Source organism: Lutjanus erythropterus, chromosome 18 (assembly GCF_056507025.1).
Source record: "Lutjanus erythropterus isolate fLutEry1 chromosome 18, fLutEry1.hap2, whole genome shotgun sequence".
Taxonomy (NCBI): Eukaryota; Metazoa; Chordata; class Actinopteri; order Lutjaniformes; family Lutjanidae; genus Lutjanus; species Lutjanus erythropterus.
Window position 1 is genome coordinate 27,033,665 of NC_139334.1, and position 18,875 is coordinate 27,052,539.

Sequence of the window (18,875 nt, forward strand, 5' to 3'; positions counted from 1 at the left end):
GCATCGTGCAGAGACTTGCATACTCATCAACACCAGAATTTTAGGCTAAGTTAAATAGTGCATTTCTTGGGGACTACACAGTTTCCAGGCCAGTTGTTTCCAAACGGTGCACATTGGCGTGGCAGGAGGCAACCACACATTATTACTGCAGTATTCAACTAAAGAAAAAGTTATGACTGAATTATACTTTGCATGCATTCTTTTCCCCATAAAAGCATATTTTAATATCCTTAAAAAAGTACTTGAACTCTGAATACACATTTATTGTTGCTTTACATGAACTTTGTCACACCAGAGAATCGTGTTATTTGCTGCTTTAACACAAACAATTCTTTTTTTTTTTTTATTTACTTTTTATTGACATTCAGTGACAAATAGTATGAACATCTACTACCATTATTAATCACAGAATATCAACCTGAATGTCCCTTTTTTTAGGAAAAAGAGAATACATATAAAGAAAAACATAACACGAACATTAACATGTAGGGAGTGAGATGTGGTTATTACTACATATACATGATGTATTATCTAAGGTTAGCAGTGTCAAAGTCCGGTCTGCGTGGTATTATGTAGTCCATCCATTTCTTCCAACGTATGAAAAAAAGGTCCCTCTTGTAATTCACAACTGCTGTCAGTCTCTCCATTTTGCAAATGTCCATTGTGATGTCCATCCACATATTTAAAGTTGGGCTCTCCCGTGAAAGCCATTTTTTTGTTAGGGCTTTTTTGGCTGCCACCAACAAAATACTACATAAATATTTGTCTCTTTTTTGCCATCTATCTGGGATGAGTCCAAAAAGTAAAATTTTACTTTGCATAGGTATGCAACTCCCAAAAATTTCTTGTATTGCATTATGTATTCCCTTCCAATAAGTTTTAATAACATGACACTCCCAAAACACATGATAATGGTTTGCATTTGTATTTCCACAGTTTCTCCAGCAAACTGGGGAGTTACCTTCATAGTGAAATTTTTGACAAGGTGTGATAAAATATCTTGTCAGGCTTTTCCAGCCAAATTCCCTCCAACTTTGTGAGCTGCTACATTTCCATTGATATGCCCATATAGTTATCCACTCTTCCTCTGTTATATCTATTCCTCCCTCCTTTTCCCATTTTGTTTTTATATATAGGGTTGAGTGTGTTTTCATGTTCATAAGCCCTTTATATAGACCCGAAATAATAGCTCTATCTTTATTTGAATCATATGCCTTTTTAAATAGGTCTAACAGCTGTTTGCTTGATTCTGTTACACTTTTTATCTTGTCACTGACAAAATGTCTCATCTGTAAATAGCGATAAAAATCCTGTGCTTCCAATGAATATTTCTCTCTAATCCTTTCAAAACTAAGTAGTGTACCTTCTTTCATTATTTTACATAAGGCCGTTAATCCTTTATTTGTCCAATTAACACAAACAATTCTGACTTCACTGCTTGTCCACTTCCTTGCCTCGTTCTCTCACTGTCTTCTTTCTCTCCATCCTCCTCTCTCCCTCTCTGCACTGACAGTCACACACAAACATACTGTACGGAGCTAGAAAATGACATCTAATCTGATAATAAATTAAGCAAACGGAGTATTTACGGTGTAAATAAATGTAAGAGGAAGTTAAGGGAAAATCCACATTTGATAACAGTACATTAACGCACCGCTTAGTAATGAGAATTCACTGTGGAGTCGACTGCAATGAATGTGGGCAAAGCAGTTGCTGACTTGGCATTAATGTCTTGGCCACCTGTCAACTTTCTCACCTGGTTCGTGCTACCTCTCTCTCTCTCTCTTTCTTTATGCTGTCCACCAAAAGGCAAACATAAAACCAAAACAGAGTATTTATGGTATAATAAAAGGTAAGAATATGGGGAAGAATCTATATTCTAACATTATTCTATCTGAATATTCGGTCTCTATGGGCAACGCAGTCAGGTAACATCATTCTGGCCTTATTTTCTCACCTGAACTTGGCTGTTTTGCTGAAAAAAACCCCAAAAACTGAACATCCATCTATGGAAAAACAGACGTTATTGTACGTCATGATATATGCGACTGAAAAAAAGACTAGCCGGGTGTAGCACAGCCAACACCTCAACTGTCTCTGCAAATTAATCCTGCATCTTGAAGAGAACAAAACAAAGAAAGACATAATAAGACATGACATAACAAGTTGTCGTCAACTCAAGTTATGACTAAAGAGAACAGTCAGATGCAGTAAAGACTCTCACAGTGACCTGAAATAAAAAAAAAACATGCCCATAAATGAGGAATTCAAATCATGTGTTTCTTTCAAGGGATGGAGAAATTAATACAATTATAATAATTAATAAGAATAATTTAATTATTAGTTTTTAGGGGTGTTGAATTTAAATTTAGATGTGGTTGAGCACCCTTAAACAAAGAGTCTAAAATCAACAATGGTTTGAATAAACAGAAAATTCCTCACAGGAACAATTCACTGCAGATTTTTGTCTTTTCATGGGATTTCACTGTGTGAATAATGTAGAATATCACCTGACTTATCCTCTAATGACACTCCTGTCTGCTCCAGTGGGTTGTATCAATGTTTTACACTGAGGGAATTTTCACACTGAGGCTGATCGGAAAGATTTTCCACAGATTAAAGCATACATGATGAGGTGTGAAAGCTGTTTACTGAGCCACACATCAGTAATCTTGCGTTTGTTTCAAGCGATTTCAGAGGCTGCAGCATGTAAATGCCGAGCACTCTACCGTATGCACTCCTAAATTGACACGACTGACCTGCACAACACATGAATTTTATCCATCATCACACGACTTCCTTTTCACATGGCACAAGCCGTGCTTTTAATCGCAATTTACTAAATCAACAGTGTCTTAAGTAACTCTAGGAAGTTAGTTTAAGCCGTGGTCAATTGATTTCACCATCGCCGGCAAATTTACTCCGCTGCAGCAAAGAAGTAGAAGTAATTTTTTGAGTTGTTGAAACAAGGGAAATGAAACTCTCAGCTGTTGTCTGGTTAATATGCTCACTCGCTCCTAATTTGCACCACAAAGGTAAGCTCGCTACAGTGGTTAGTCCTGATAAAATGTGTTTTTAAAATATTAGGACTTTATTAAAAGTCAGAAAGTGCACTGAAGCCTCATATTAGTTTCGGGTGAACTCTGAGAATGCATTTTTGCTCAGAACATGAACAGTTGATTTTCTTACGCTGTAGCGGCTCAAAAAATATATCACTTCTGTGTGGAGACGAGGGCTGGCTGCATCACCCCGTAAGTCTTTTAAAGAGACAGTGTGGACAGAGATGTCTGCCTTCCCTTGAAGATGACATTAGCTTGTGGGGCTCAAACAGTGAAAAAACACATCTGACAAACTCAGCAGCAACGTCTGTTTCTAGAAATCATGACCAAGCTACTCAAGAAAATCCACAGACCTTTTTGTAAAGAGTTTTATGCAGGAACTACTTTCTTTGTACCGAACTACAGGTACCAAACATTTAACCACGCTGGCTAGGTCAGTGGTGCTAATACTGATAATTAATCATTAATCGCTGTGAGGAATTTGTCTACCATTTCTCCAAAGCTCACAGGCTTCCTCGCAATTTGGTTTGATCCGCCTTGTTAGTTTCACAATGGCCGTAATTGAGCCCCATTTAATACTGATTGATTAGATTGTTTTCACTTCATAAATTAATGTTTCGCATAATAAATGTCCCACTAAAATTGTTTAAATTAAACATAAACTGAGTAAAAGACATGCATTTTGTATCTTGTTAACTATGAATGAATAATCAATTACCGATAGTTAACGTGTTCAGCTATCCATGAAGGAAAATGCACAAAAATGGCAAGCGTATTTTAGATTTCACTTTGTCGCAAGCACCAGCCTCTTGTCCATGACTAGATGCGCGCTTCCTTCTGTGTGATGAAATGTTTGGCAGGTGTAGTTTGATAGAAAGAAACTAGTTCCTTCCTTAAACTGCTAACGGCAACGTTTGTGATTTTCTTGGGTTGTGGTGCTCAGAACGCCAAAAAAATACATTTGACTCGAGTGCCATCTAGTTCAGGCAGACATATATCCAAAACTCACAGAGTATTGTAATAAAAATAGACTTGAATCAGAACCTTTTTCTTTAAGAGTCTGAAGAAACAGACTCGAGTATCTTTGGCTAGTGACACTGTTGGCTGTGTGGCGCTGCCAACATCAGGGCTTCACTTCCCAACGGGACCAGTACTAAAAAAAAAGAAAAAATATGTAAGCACTCGTGTTGGATGAAGTGCCCACAAGAACGCATGACTTATTTAAATATTAGCCGTCGAGCAGCACAGATGTACCAGGGAGGCACACTCTTGGGGGTGGGGGGGGGGGCAGAATTTTCTGGGACATCGGGCATCGGCGCCGCGCTGACTATGAGAGGGTTAAGTCAAGTTTTTGAAGAAGTAAACACCACAGCGGGCCAACGTGTGGTCAGTGTTCCTGAACAGCAGTTCAGAAACTGTTTTCCTCCTGTTACTTTGATGTCTCCATCAAACATAAAAATAAACACCCGTCCCACAACAACAAAGAGCCGGGATCCCACTGCAGGTTAGAGGAGCTGGATGTTGTCTCAAAAACCTGACAGTTTTATCACCGCGCCTTGACCTCCTTCTTTTTCCAGGATTATACTTACATCAAAACATGATGTCCCTCTTGTTTTTGCCCGCGCTGCTGAAAAATGGTTTATTCTGCAGGAGTCACTGCTGCACTGAAAGAAGTACACTTGCCTGAATAGGACATTAAAGTGTTCTTATGTAATTTTTGTTAATTATATATTCGAGTGCCATTAATTCTCCAAGAAACACACAGATGTAACCTCTGTAGGTTAAGTTCCACTCTCAAATGCACAGATGCTAAACACTGGCTTCATAAACAAGATCAACTATTCAGATTCACATAAACAAACTTTATTTTGCTTTTGAAGGAGCTCCTATCTAGCCGGGTGAGAGGGAAATGTAGGCTACGTGGTGCATAAAGTCAGACTTCAAAAATAGCCACAACTGCAGCAATATTTCCGTGACAAATATGTCCCAGTGCGCGATGTTCAAAAACTTGCATTTTATGATTTAGCTCTTTTAGCTCCCTCCATCCAGCAGTTTGGACTTATGTAGCCAAGAAATTTGTCATTCAGGTCACTATTACTTCAAAGGGCGCTTGCTTTAGCAGCGGCCAAGTTTTTAAATTAAAAACATGACAGCTTGAGTGGGAAAAAAAAAAAAAAACACAGCTCAAGAATACATTTTCAGTGCATTTCCAAAAGTGTTTGGGAAATTTTTATATTCTCCAGGGCTTTTTCCAGGCCTGGAAGAGAACATTAAGTTTGCATAACTAGAGACAACGTTCGATTTGTAAAACATTCATGAAAAAGTTTTCCATAAATTGTTGGGACTGTGAGCGTGCCTGACTTTGCTTGATTTTTAACTAGGGAAGGAAAAAACAAGTGTTAATTGAATTCCCTCGTGAAAGCCGTGATTCAGTATAACGAGTGCAAGGTGAGAAGCTGCTGGACAGCTGGACGTGAATATGTGAACGCTTATTATTGTTAGCGCTGATGTTTAATGCATCTGTTTTGCGGCTGGAGAATGCTGGTGGGGGTGTCTTCGCTGGCGCTGCAGATAACAGGATGGCACCACCTTCATCTGTCCCCACAGGGAACGTGGTACCGAAAGAGAGGAAGAACCGAGAGCAAGAAAGAGTGAGATTAAGACGCAGTGAAACTCAGAGAGGAGAACAGCAAACAATTTCCACGTTAATTAGCATCCCTCTCCTCCCCCGCAACACAAACAATGCGGCGCCCAAAGACCCAGAAGCAAACAGGGACAAGGCTGCGAGCTCGCTAACTTTAGGTCTCTGCTCATCTGTGCTGAATCAGTGGCAGGCAGAATACACATCAAAAAAAAAAAAGACTGAGCTGTGGGATTAAGAGCAAGTCAGAGGGAGTGGTGGGAGGGAGGGAGGACAAAAAAAGGGAGATAGAGGGAAGGAGGGAAGCAAGGGACAGAGGAGAGGAGGCAGAGGGAGAAAAAGAGGAGGAAAATAGAGCAGAGGGGGGAGATAGAGAGCTGGAGATGAAAGGAGAGTGAGAGGAGGAGAGCAGGAGTGGGAGGGTAAGAAGGATGACGAGGAGGAGCAGGGATGGAGGTAAAGGATGAAAGTAGAGAGTTTCCCTGTCTATCTAAGTTAAAGGTGGGCCACCTTTTTTGCGGTTGTCATTTCGTGTCATGAAATAAATATTTAACATCTTTCATTTATATTCTGTGCAACAATCATGCATTGTGCAGTCTCAATGCTGCAGAACATGTTTCTCCAATAATGTCATAAAATAAATATATCTGTAATAAACTTTACAAGTACAACCAGAATATCCTTTGGCATCTTTGTCACTTTAATTTTGCCAACAAATCCAATCTGACTTTACGACTTATTGACCACTTTTGTACGCTGTGTCTGTCTCAGGTGTAGAAATCAGGTTCATATAGTGTTAGGAAACCTGATTCCCGGCCAAACATCGATATCCACAAACCACTCTTTGGAAAGTTGTGATGACTGCTGTCGAGTCCAGCTACCTTTAGTTTACACGGGTAACTGATTGTTTTACTCGTGGTTTGGTGGTTTCCCCACTGAAGGCAGCCATGTCGCAGGATGTTCTGTCACTCAGTCCGACTGAGGGGGCGGGGCTGGTGACATCAGTGCATACCCTCTATACTTTTTCCTATATTTGTGAAAATTATGATTAAAAAAATTGTAATGAATTGGTCTCATGTGGCATGTGTATTTTGATTTCTAATGTGTTTTATAGAAATATTTGCTGTTTTTCCAATAGCTTGTGACTCAGTCACTGCAAATTAATATCAAACATTAAACACTTGAATATAAGACAATTATTTATTTATCTAATACTGAATTTTAGTGCTTCTATTTTATGATAATATGTAGTTAAGAATAATTCTGTTGTTACCAGTAAACAGGTCACAAGCTTGGAAAGCTCTTTTCCTTTACTTTTGAACACTGTGCCCTTTTATTTGATAAAAAAAAAAAAATAGAGCCAGTGAGTGAAAAGTGCAGAGAACTATAGCCCAATCTACAGCTACGTGTTTTTATGTTGCCAAAATAAACAGTGTCATTTGTCACAATCTTCGTTTTTTATGTTTTTGTTCCATCTTAGTATAAAATTTATATCCCTATGGACACTGTGCACGTCACGTTCTCCAGCTTTGCTTGCCTTGAAAACATTCAAGGAAAGCCCTGGTAAGGGACATGGGTTGAGAGGGAATGTAAAAATGATGAGTGAAGGAGGGACAGAGAAGGGGGGTAGGAAAAGGAAAGAAGGAGGAAATGTGGTAAAAAAAAAAAAAAGAGGAAGAAGGTAAAGAGGAAGATGGAGCACAGGGAGGTAAGAGAGAGGTGCTGTTCTGTTTATGGATTGCTGTGCTGCCTGCGTCCTGCACACAGCAGGCGCAGGTTGCATGCTTCGAATGCTGACATGCAAACATTCAAATGCTGACGCATGTGTACATACGAGCGTCATGAGCGAGTAACTGCAGGGTCGGCATTTGTATGCAAAGGGAGTGAGGTGAAAAAACAGCAACAGCTTTTAATACCATCAAAAATAAACCTCGGCGTGGTGGTGTGGAGGGCGACTTATTCAGCCGATGCTGAAACATACTGTTATTGAACATCACTGTATCGGCAAAAAAAACACAGAAGAGAATCTTTCAAATCAGCCCCATCAAATCTCCCCGCCTGTACATGTCTGCTGGATCAATAAAAGCAGCATGACTTGGAACAGCCAGCAATTTTTTTCCAGGGCATTGTGGAGAGCACACAAACGTGAAAAAAGTCTTACAATCCTCCCCTGGGTTGCGGGCACACACACTCTGCAGGATACACAGCAGACGCAAACACACACATGCAGTCGAGCATGCATGGAACACACTTGTCTACCCAATTTTCGGTCCCCTCTCATTTTGAAATCGATAACACATTACAGCAGTTCCTGAAGAAGTAGAATGCAGGCCCGGGGATTCATCACAGCTCAGCTCATGCACATGTGTTCAGCCCTGCCAGCAAAAAACAGTGTCTCCATCAAGTACAAAGCAGCGTGTTGCTCTGCCAAGAGGCCTTGGAGAAATTTATTTTAAATTCTCAACACGATCCAAAGGGTTCTAAAGATACCAAAAAACTGTATGTCAGGGTGAATCACAGGGAGATGTGTGCAAAGTAATGCGCAAGACAAATATATCTCCATCTCCTTTCCATCTTGGAATCATGTGTTTGAATATTTGACTCAGTGTTGAATAAACAGATACAGAATACTCTGTATATGTGATACTGCTATGCATGGTAAAACTTTGACAGGAGCTGAAAAATGTTGGTTTTGCTTGATGCCGGTGGTTTAACATCTCACCCTCCTTCAGTGATGCCGGGGTGGGTCAGTGCAGTGCAGTGTGACATCACAGCTGGGTGTGGTTACAGATGTCACACGCCACATGTTTTAACCACATTAAAGATTCATTCTTATCATTAGATGGGAATATTGATATTTGATAATTCTTATGAACAGATTACATTTATCAACAATATTTCTGAGCATTCATTGTCAGTGTTTTAATTTTTTTTACGCCTGCAGTTTGTGCAGATGGCATCAACGATATGGTTTAGTTATTCTTTTTGGAGCTGCTGGAAGAAAATTAGCTGCCAACCACTTTGAAAATCAATTAATTATCATTTTTCAAGCAAAAATGTCAAATATTTGCTGGTTCCAGCTTCTTAAATGTGAGAACTTACTGCTTTTCTTTGTCATTTATGATAGTAATTACAGTAGTAGTCTTTGGGTTTACTGGACTATTGGTTGGACAAAAGAAGCAATTGGATGATGTCACATTGGGTTCTGGGTATAAAATATTATAAAATAATTGCTAGTTGCAGCGTTTCTTCTAAACGTACCCAACCGCATCCATCAGTAACGCTGACAAACTTAAACAGAAAGTCAAGATTCATTCTCTTCATCAGATGAGTATAATATGTATGTACATTCAGCAACAATATATATATTTTTTAAATTATTAACACCTACACTTTCTACAGCTTGCAACAACAGTGTGGTTGAGTTAAGGTGACTAAAACTTAAAGGACCAGTGTGTAGGATTTAGTGGCATCTAGCGGTGGCTTTGCAGATATGCAACCAGCTGCACACTGCTCGCCTCACCCTCTCCTTCCATGCGTGTAGGAGAAACTACAGTGGCGGTGAAACTCAGGAAAAACACAAAAAGGCCCTCTCTAAAGCCATGGTTTCATTGGTCCGTTCTGGAAACACCGCATTGCAACATGGATGCCTCCAGCATGAAAACATACTTCTAATTATTATATTCCATTTCTGCCATATTCTGCCAATAAATCCCCTTTAATCACACACTGGAACTTTAAAGGGATAGTCAAGATTCATTCTTATCATCATACTGATATCTGATAGCTCTGACAAACACATTACGTTTATCAGCAATATTTATTAACGTTTGATGTCAACGTTTTGATTAAGAATTTATGCCTACACTTTCTGCAGATGGCAACGACAGTACGGTTGATTTTATGCTACTAATCCTTAAAACTCCACTGATCAATATTTGATTTGATATTAATAATGGATCAAATGATTTTGTGTAATGTGCAAGGAGTTACTCTTATCATACCATCTATCCCTTTAACTGTTTATATTATGTCCCACTTTTTAAAAGTATTTTAATGTTCGGACTTTTTTAAATTATCCTCTCTTCTCTTCTTTCTTTTTGTCAGTCTTTCAGAGCTGAATTTGTGTATGAAAGCCTCCAGCATACAAATAAATTTTATTTTTATGATTCTTATAACCCACAAAGGATTTCTGTTAAAATCTGCAGTTCTATAGTTAACTTTAGGCTCTTCTAGCTCATTGTTTTTTTTAGGGTGATAACACTGCTCTGTGTCTGTTCAGGGTAAAACTAGCAGGTGCTTTTATTTCTAATACATTCGCTGAGACAACCAAAGGCCCCTTCCACATATGCAGTCTATCCCTGAGAAAGTTCAGGAACATCCGATCAATATTTGAGGAAATCTGTGCTGCCGATTTCCCACCGCAAGACCGACTAACATATCATGGAGAACGTCGGTACGGCTGTGTTGTGAATGAAAGCAGTAACACTGCTTGGACGAGCACATAGAGTTACATCCATCTGATGAAAGACTCGAGCGAGCGAACCAATCACATCACTCCAGAAATGATCAGACATAGAAATGCTCCTGAACGTAGTGTGAAAAGTGAAAATCACCAGTGGTGCCTGAAAGGTTATCCCAGGAATTTATCAGGAACTATGTGTGAAAGGGACTTTATATTGCTTTAATATGATATGATGATATTATATCAATTCTTTGGGCCTGAAATCAATTTCAGACCCACGTTCAGTTACACTTATGTCAACACACAAAAAAACAAATTAATTATGATTCAACAATCTGACTGAACTCTTCCATACATTTGTGACACAGACATGCCAGGGGAATTTCAAAATAAAGGCGCACATTAAGGTGACCCTTTCATTTTGCATTGATCATATTGGATCTCATTGGATTGGAACATGCAGCTTAAATTTTAGGAAACACAATCATGGTCATGGTTAGAAAAATAATACTAACTGACATCAGACACGCTACATGCTCATCCTTCATGCTACATAAAGGACACACTACTTCCCAGCTTTGGCACTGACAGGTTGGTAATAAATCATGTGCTGCTGAATTAAACGCAGACAAATTTCTGAGGGATGCTGGGCTAAATTAACTTGTATTCATATTTCAGAGCAGTTTTATTTGCCATAGGCCTCTGTGTTCCCTGTTTACTTTGTGGACCGCAGAGACACCATTAAGTAAGCGTCTATGCTTGTGTGAGCATGACGTGGGTGAATAAAACAAGAGGGTGGGAGTTGCATGTGCACGCTGACCGCTAAACCAGTTTCCTATAAACCAGCAAGCTGCAGCGTTTCTTCATCGTAATGGCTGGTGCACAGAGACAGCAGAGCAGCTTTGTAGATCCATCACCATGGTTCACACTGCATCAGGCGACCGCTGCCACTTTAACACCAACACATGTGTGGTTCGCAGCGAGTGAACTGACAGAAGGGGGAAAGAGGAGAGAAAGCAGCTCACCTGAAGAATGTGACAAAGAACTGCACCAGATCCATGAAGTTACTGTGCTGGGAGAAGGCGATCTATGAGAGGGGAAACAAAAGGACAACAGACAGAGTGAGAAATCTGCTTTAATAAGGGCGATTTAAACCAAGAGGTCAGCATTAAACACTCATAAACATGCAGACTTTAGACTGGAGTCGACCTTGTAGATCTGACAAAAGGCACACAAATGAGCAGGAGAGATAACACAGCTCACAAAGGCAGACAGTGCATATGTGTGCAATGATCATATATGCATATTTATGACACTATGTGGCCAATATGTGCTTTTACATAGGGCTGCAAGTGATGATTATTTCCATCGTTGATTATTTTCTCAATTCTTCAGTAAGTTGTTTGGTCTATAAAATGCCAGAAAATGGTGAAAAAATGTTTCCAAAAGCCCAAGATGACGTCCTCAAATGTCTTGTTTTTGCCAACAACCCAAAGATATTCTGTTTAAAGTCATAAAGGAGTAACAAAACCAGAAAAGTTTTACATTTAAGAAGCTGAGGTCAGAGAATTTTTTCTTAAAAAAAAAAAAAAAAAAAAGACTCAAACGGATTCATTGTTGATTGATAGTTGGAGGTTATTTTTAATAATTAACTCATAATCAATCAATCCTTGAACATCTAGTATACGTCTGGTGGTTCAAACTTAAATTAGTTTTAAGATAAGATTTTCAGCCTTATACTACTCACAACTCCTTAGTCACAGCTACTGGGAGGTTCCCAGTCTGTCTGCTTATCTGTGGTCCAGACTGCACGTCTGTCACAGCAACAAACATGCCAGCAGCCGTTTCTCTCAGCTGCCCACAGCCTGCACACAAAAACATCATTCCTGCACATGTGGGCAGAAATACTCTCTATGTAATCATCACAAGAGCAATTGTACTAACGACATCCTGTCTTAATCAAGGTTGCCAGGGGTAACATTGGCAGTGTCGCACCACCTCCCCACTCTTATGCCTACAACGCACCCCCCCCCCCCCCCCCCAAAAATGCCTAACAGTGAACACATTCCTGCAACAACACAACACTGCCTCTCTCTGGCGACATGCGGGTACTGCGCCTCGAGCCCGCAGCAGAATTCCCCTCACACATCTTTTCTCCGAGGTGACACCTTGGACCAGAACTTATCACCGCTCCTGCTTATTATTCCTCTGCAAAGCAGGGATTTGCATACAATTCCAGTGAAAAAAAAAAAAAAGACGCAGGATAGGGGGGGGTGAAAGAAAAGACAAAAGCCGGAAAACCCAGCTGTGTGCATGTCAGATTAGTCTGTGAATACTTAATATGTGATCAGGAATTACAATACATGCATAGAAAACCCTGACGGGTGAAAACTTGTGTAAATCTACAGTGACTTTTCACAAGAACAACACGGGTCCAAAGGCATCGGCCTCTGTGGTGAGATGACAGGGTGTGTGTGTGTGTGTTTTTGTGAACGGCCCGGGGTCTAATTTACTTGTGTAGTCAGCACCATCTGGCTCGCTAATGTGTTGCTGTTGATTACTGTTGAGCGCAGAATCCTCAGTGTGATAATTTTCCTACAGACTGTTGGACACTGAAGAGAAGTTCAGGGTGCCAAAACACCCCGAGAAAACTTTTAAAAAGATGTCAGCAGCGGAGTTCTCAGTAGGTAACCAAAACTGGAGCGGTCTGGCGGACGGGGCACCGCACCGCTGCTGCCAAGATCCACTGTCTCATGTCAGTCAGGACACAAGTATGCAAATATTTTAGGATCTTAAAGGGATAGTCTGAATTTTTTGAAGTGGGTTTATATGAGATACTTATCCTTAGTTACTGTTTTACCTACAGTCATACTGATTTTTTTTTTTTTTTTTTTCTTGGTGGGCTAAAATATGCTTTGCTGCTGACCCTGTCCACGGCTTAGCTTCCACTGGTTCTTTCCAGAAGTATTCCTTTAATATGGATATATATATATATGTTACAGGATATTAAGTTATTGTTTTGGATTGGTCAAGGTGCCATTAAGGTCGGTTTGGGAATGAAATCATGAGTGTCATTCACGATTTTATAATCACATTTCAACTCTGATTTTATGACATTCTTTGTGTTATTTATCCAATGTTTTTGTCTGTATGTCATTATTATCACTGCCTTTGTTGGCCGGCACCACTCAGCTTTATCTTCCTGGTTACTGTGGAAAAAAATGTCAGAATATGGAGAAAAATGACCATCAAGTCCATGTCTGAGATTGCTTGTGTCCAACTAAGAGTTGAATACTTAAACATATGCAATATATAATAAGCAGAAAAGCCTCACGTTTGTGAGGCTGGAATCAGCAAATGAATGCAATTTTGCCTGGAAAATGACTTAAATGACTCATGATTATCAGAATAGTGAAACTAATCAATTAATCTACTCATCGCTTTGGCACTATTCTTAACCGCGGGGCACAGAAAATATGGCAGTGGCAGAGCTGAGATAACAACCTGTGACGTGAGCAGCCAGAGCAACGATATTTTTGGGTTTTCTTAATACTTCTCACTCACTCTTTGACATTACAATCCAAAATACAGCAGCGGCTCCACTTTTCTGCTCACTTCCTCGGTGCTCCTCCAACATAAGCAGGATTAAAGAAGAGCGGGAAAAAAGTCTCGCCTGTACAAAACACTACAGAGCAATTTTGGGAAATTATTCTGCGTTTCTAAGGAGCCAATCAGGTACTTGCAATTAAGAGAAAATCATTCAGAGGGAATATTTTACTTCCTGTGCTCATGAATGTAAATGGGAGGTAAAAATGAAAGGATTAAAAAAAAAAAAACTAGCAGAGATTGTATGAAACTGTGAGTGGCAGGGATTCTTTTAAGAGCAAAGCTTGGAATTATCAAAGAAGCCTTGTCAGCTGGTGAACCGAAACCCAGTTCGCTTTGTGACAGCAGCCTAACAAAGAATCTACTTCTCTAGGTGATCAGAGACACATAATTCTCTCCTCTAATGACACAGCAGCCTACGTCAAGAACAATACTAATTTCAAAAAAAGCAGTGATAAAAACTAAAGCGCCATGTCATCACTACATAACTCCATTTTGAGAAGAACAAGCAGGCCGTCTCACCGAGAAGATGTGCGATAACAGTTATTGTAGCGGCTAATCTCAAGTGTCAGTCGTGTGCGGCGCTTTGTCACCAAGAGGCAGGCTGACGGCAGCGGCGGGAGGCCCGGGCGACGCTCTCGTTATGTGCCCAGCAGAGGGTGACTCTTTAGGGGCCGCAAAGGATCTCGCAGCAGGGCCTGTCAGCCTGCCGCCGGGCATTAAGCCGGGAAATATTCTTCCTTTAATGGCTTCTGACAGCCGCTTGAACTATATTGGAGTTTTGAAGGAAAGTGTCGTTACCGGTGCGAGGGAGGGCTGCTCAACAGGTTCCGCGAAAAAGGACGGGACAGACGGAGATTAAAATACGTGTGAATGAGATCGTTCTGTGCATGTGTGCAGATGTGCAACGTCCCAGTTTGTCGTTTGAGTGCTGCATTACTAAACGTTCCTTCTTAAATCTGGCTGTGACAGAGAAATTATGATCAAGTCAGGTGCCAAATGCAGATGAATGTTTTCTTGTGGCAGCAAGATGGTGCAGTAATCTGCCTTCATTTGGAATTCTTTTTTTTTTTTTGAATAATATATTATACATTCTTACGTATTTTCAGCCGTGCTAGCGCTGTGGCTGTACAGATGGTCATATTAGTTTGTCCGTCTCTCAGTTTGCCACAGTGGCTCAGGCTGAACTGTCTCGACAACAACAGGAGGGATTTCAAAACATTTTGTGCAGACATTCATCATTCTCAGATGATGCATCCTACTGACTTTGGTGATGTGTGATCCCCTGACTTTTTCTCTGCTGCCCACCATGAGATTCACACTTTTGCTTATTAGTGAAATGCTCCAGCAACTATTGGATGGATTGCCATTGCCAATTAAAGTTGAACCGAACTGCTATCATCAGGTCAAAATTAAAACAATTCAGTAATTTGTTTTTCAATAACTCTGAGAATATTCTAATTATGTTTTGTTTAATATACAGAGTTACGAGTTTTGTCTAGTATAATATCTAACAGTGAAACACAAACAGATTTTGTTTTTTATACATATATATTTTGTTTTACTGTGTAGGATTTAGTGACATCTAGTGGTTAGCTTGCAGTTTGAAGTCAACTTGCCTCACCCTTCCCTTCTTAGCATGCAGGAGAAACTACAGCAGCTGCAAAACTTAATAAAAAATGCAGAAGGCCCTCTCTAGAGCCGGTGCTTGGTTTGTCTGTTCTGGGCTACTGTAGTAATATGGCAGTGGAACATGGCGATGTCCGTGCAAGAGAACCCGCGTCCTCTGTAGATACAAATGGCTCGTTCTAAGATAACAGAAAAATGATGATTTCCCATTTTCAGGTGATTATATGACATATATATGTATTACTAATGGAAACATATTGCATACAACATGCATACCAATGGAATGTTTCTGCCATATCATGCCAATAAATTCCCCAAAATCTTACATTACAGACGTTTAACATCAAATGCATAAAATTAAATTAACTGTTTACAAGTATCTGGCTGAGTTTAGGTTGTTCCCGCTGCTGTTGCAAGCTGGCAAAACCGCTCAGTTTCTGTTTCCTACCCAGTCTGTGATCAGTATCAAGACGCACCCATCAGGCAGCCATGCATGGCCCAGATAAACACTACACGAGTCCACACAGATACGCCGAGCGGCCCAGCCAGCTGATAGCTACAGCTGCTGCTACTCCACAGCGGGGTATTAAATTGGAGGCTGTTCTAATCTCTACCATATCATGACATGTTCACTAAGGCACGGAACAGGAGATCACAGCTCTTTAATGTAATTAGTCTGGGATTTGCGTTTCATTACAAACATCATTAAATTCAGATCTATTCTTCATCAAGAAAAGGGAAAAAAAAGAGGGTGGGAGAACTCCTCGCTGACTAATCTCAGCGCAATTGATTTTACTTTGATGATCCGAGCTGCTCGACGGTGATGAAGTCATCACAGAATTCACTTTGATACAATGGTTTTGACTTTACAATGGTCAGTGTGCTTTCCCTGCGCTGAAGCATCTGTGCTTTTCACAAGTGTTGTAAATTTTATCCAGTAAATATTACATGGCTTTGTTAAATACTCGATTCTGATTGGTCAGTTACAGCGCCCTTCTGTATAGTTTAGTATTGATGCAGTTCTAATCATAGACTCTGGAGAAGCAACAAAATTAAAATTCTGTGTCAAATTATTGATTTCTTCTGGTGAGTAACCATGTAATAAGCGGGATGATGAGTGGAAATAGTGAGCGGGCAGAAAATGGCCTGGTTCCGGCCTATGGTGGGTCAATCAGTGCATCCCTAAAAGAAGATCGCTGATAAAAAAACGGGCAGGTCAACTATCAGACGGTGAGGGGCTCAGAAATCCGGAGGGAGCTCAAAGCAGAACTGCTGCTCCTTCGCATCAAAAGGAGCCAACTGAGGTGGAGGAGCTGGAAAGGAGAGAGACATCACTGCCAATGCCACTCGACCCCGGCTAAGTAAAAGAAAATGGACGTCTCGATCGATGGATAAACAGCTATCAGAACAATGTAAACTGCAGGAAAAGCTTCCTGACCAAGACAAACTTATTTATGAGTACAAAACATGTCGTCAGTCACAGCCTACATGATCGATGTCGACTGATATGAAACTTCAGGCCTTGATTCAAGACCTGCATCACCCTGTCAGGGTTGATTTTGCAATAATGACCTGCTCATTGTGCATTAACCCCCACACATCAGGTGGAAAAGTGTTCCAAGAAGTGGAGCTGAACTGCTCAGTTTTAGGGGCAAAACAATGTGTGCAGCTGATTTAATGCAACAGATTGGGTTGTGACTGCAACAAGTGGAGCCGATGCAAATGGCCAAAAACAAACGGGCTTGCATAGTCTTCTTCCGACCACGTGAAAAGCAAACAGAGGCAACCTTGAGGTGGTGTGTCAGAGCGTGAGCAAGAGAAATAGAGAGTGAGCTCTGTGTAGCCGCGCACTAAAGCCGAGAGAGAGGGCTTAGCTCGCACACAGCCCACTCTGAATGCAGCATGTGTTTCAACTTAACATTCCACTTTGCCCTTGCTCTTTCTCGGCTGCTGTTTATGAACCGTTTTCCAACACTCCGATCTCTGCCTGCCAACACTGGAGGACCAACCGCCTACGATTACACACACACACACATCCTAATGCCACACTGCAGTAGAGCACTGAAGGCGAGGAGAGTAAGAAAAGGCAACAAAAGAAAAATGAAGGGCTGTTATTCTGAAGAAATAGAAAAAAAAAGAATTCTGAGACGAGGAGCAGTGGCAGAAAAAAAGAGAAACAAGTGGAAAATTTTACCTTGCTGATGAAGGTAAAGCTCCATGAGTGCAAGGAAGAAAAATGACACGCTAGCAGACCTGCGTGCTTTAGTTTCAAGGACAGGGGTGATCTTCTATATGATCCCCAGCCACCAGGACAGAAGGTGAGGTGGACCAGAGGAGGATGAGAGGGGGATGGCTTTCTCAACTCAGCTCAGCTCTCTGCTCTGCTGTGGAGCTGCGCTGGAGACCCTCCTGAGGCTGGCTGGCAGCAGCTGGAGTTCTGAAGCTGAAAGCCCTCACAAGGCAGGACATGGAGGATGGAGGCAGGATTTTTCTCCCCTTCAGGAAGAGGAGGGCAGGGGGGGGAAGGAGCTTGCACGAGGGCAACCAGTCAAATCACTTCCAGGGCTGCTCTGGGAGGCACACGGGCGGGCAGGCTGCACAGAGTGCACAAAAAGCCAGGCCCAGAGGAACCTCGCGCTCTCACACCAGCACCAGCCAGTCCTGTCAGCGCATTCATTTACTGCATAAAGCTTGGTATTGATGCTCAGTCTAGTCTATCACTTATCATGCTGCAAAGACACCAGTGCACAACAGTGTACACTATACATGTACCTGTATGACAAAGACTCCAGAATCCTCACTGTCCTGATCACTGTCATCCTCATTTCTTCCAATCAAACCTACTTAGAAGTGCTTTTTCAAAGGCAAAACCTGTTGGTAGTCGGGTACCAAGAGATGCATCCTTGTCCTAATATACGAGCCCTCAGGTGAGGCCATTATTGTCTATATAAGGACTTTACATACTGTATAGACCAGGGGTCTGCAACCTTTACTCTACGAAAGAGCCATTTTTAGCTACCCCCCACCCCCCGAAAAAAAAAAAAAAAATTCATCTGGAGATGCATCTACAGCAAAACCAGGAGAACTCAAGACTAGCAACCACCAAAATTTAGAGGAAAAGGCACTGAGCTGTAGACAAAGGCTATGACACACATTTTATTTAATGAATGAATATTAACTTTTCTTTAACTAAAAGGCTATATTTTACAGTTTAGCAATGTAAGAATTACTTTAGGCCTACAACAAGGATAAATGAAAATTAAAAATGCTAGTTATTCGTTTTTTCCATAGAAAAAAAAGCCACAGGTAGACACTGGAGAGGGGCAAAAGAGCCGCAGGTTGCTGCCCCCTGGTATAAACCTATTTAACAGCAGCTCGGTTGATATTTAGCACAGCAGAGATTAATATGATTGGTAACACCTGCGTTTACCCGACTATCTCATGTCAAAATGGTGGTTGTGAAAAAGGCCTATTA

The 18,875-nt window shown here is 40.9% G+C and overlaps 1 protein-coding gene across 1 annotated transcript in view; it reads right to left on the reverse strand.

Annotated features, from left to right (window-relative positions):
* atrn (attractin) overlaps nucleotides 1-18,875 on the reverse strand; it is a 199,021-nt gene that overhangs the window by 85,549 nt on the left and 94,597 nt on the right. Inside the window, exon 25 of the mRNA XM_084742147.1 lies at nucleotides 11,191-11,252. Coding sequence (XP_084598273.1) covers nucleotides 11,191-11,252 — 62 coding nt within the window. The remainder of the gene's footprint in view (nucleotides 1-11,190; nucleotides 11,253-18,875) is intronic.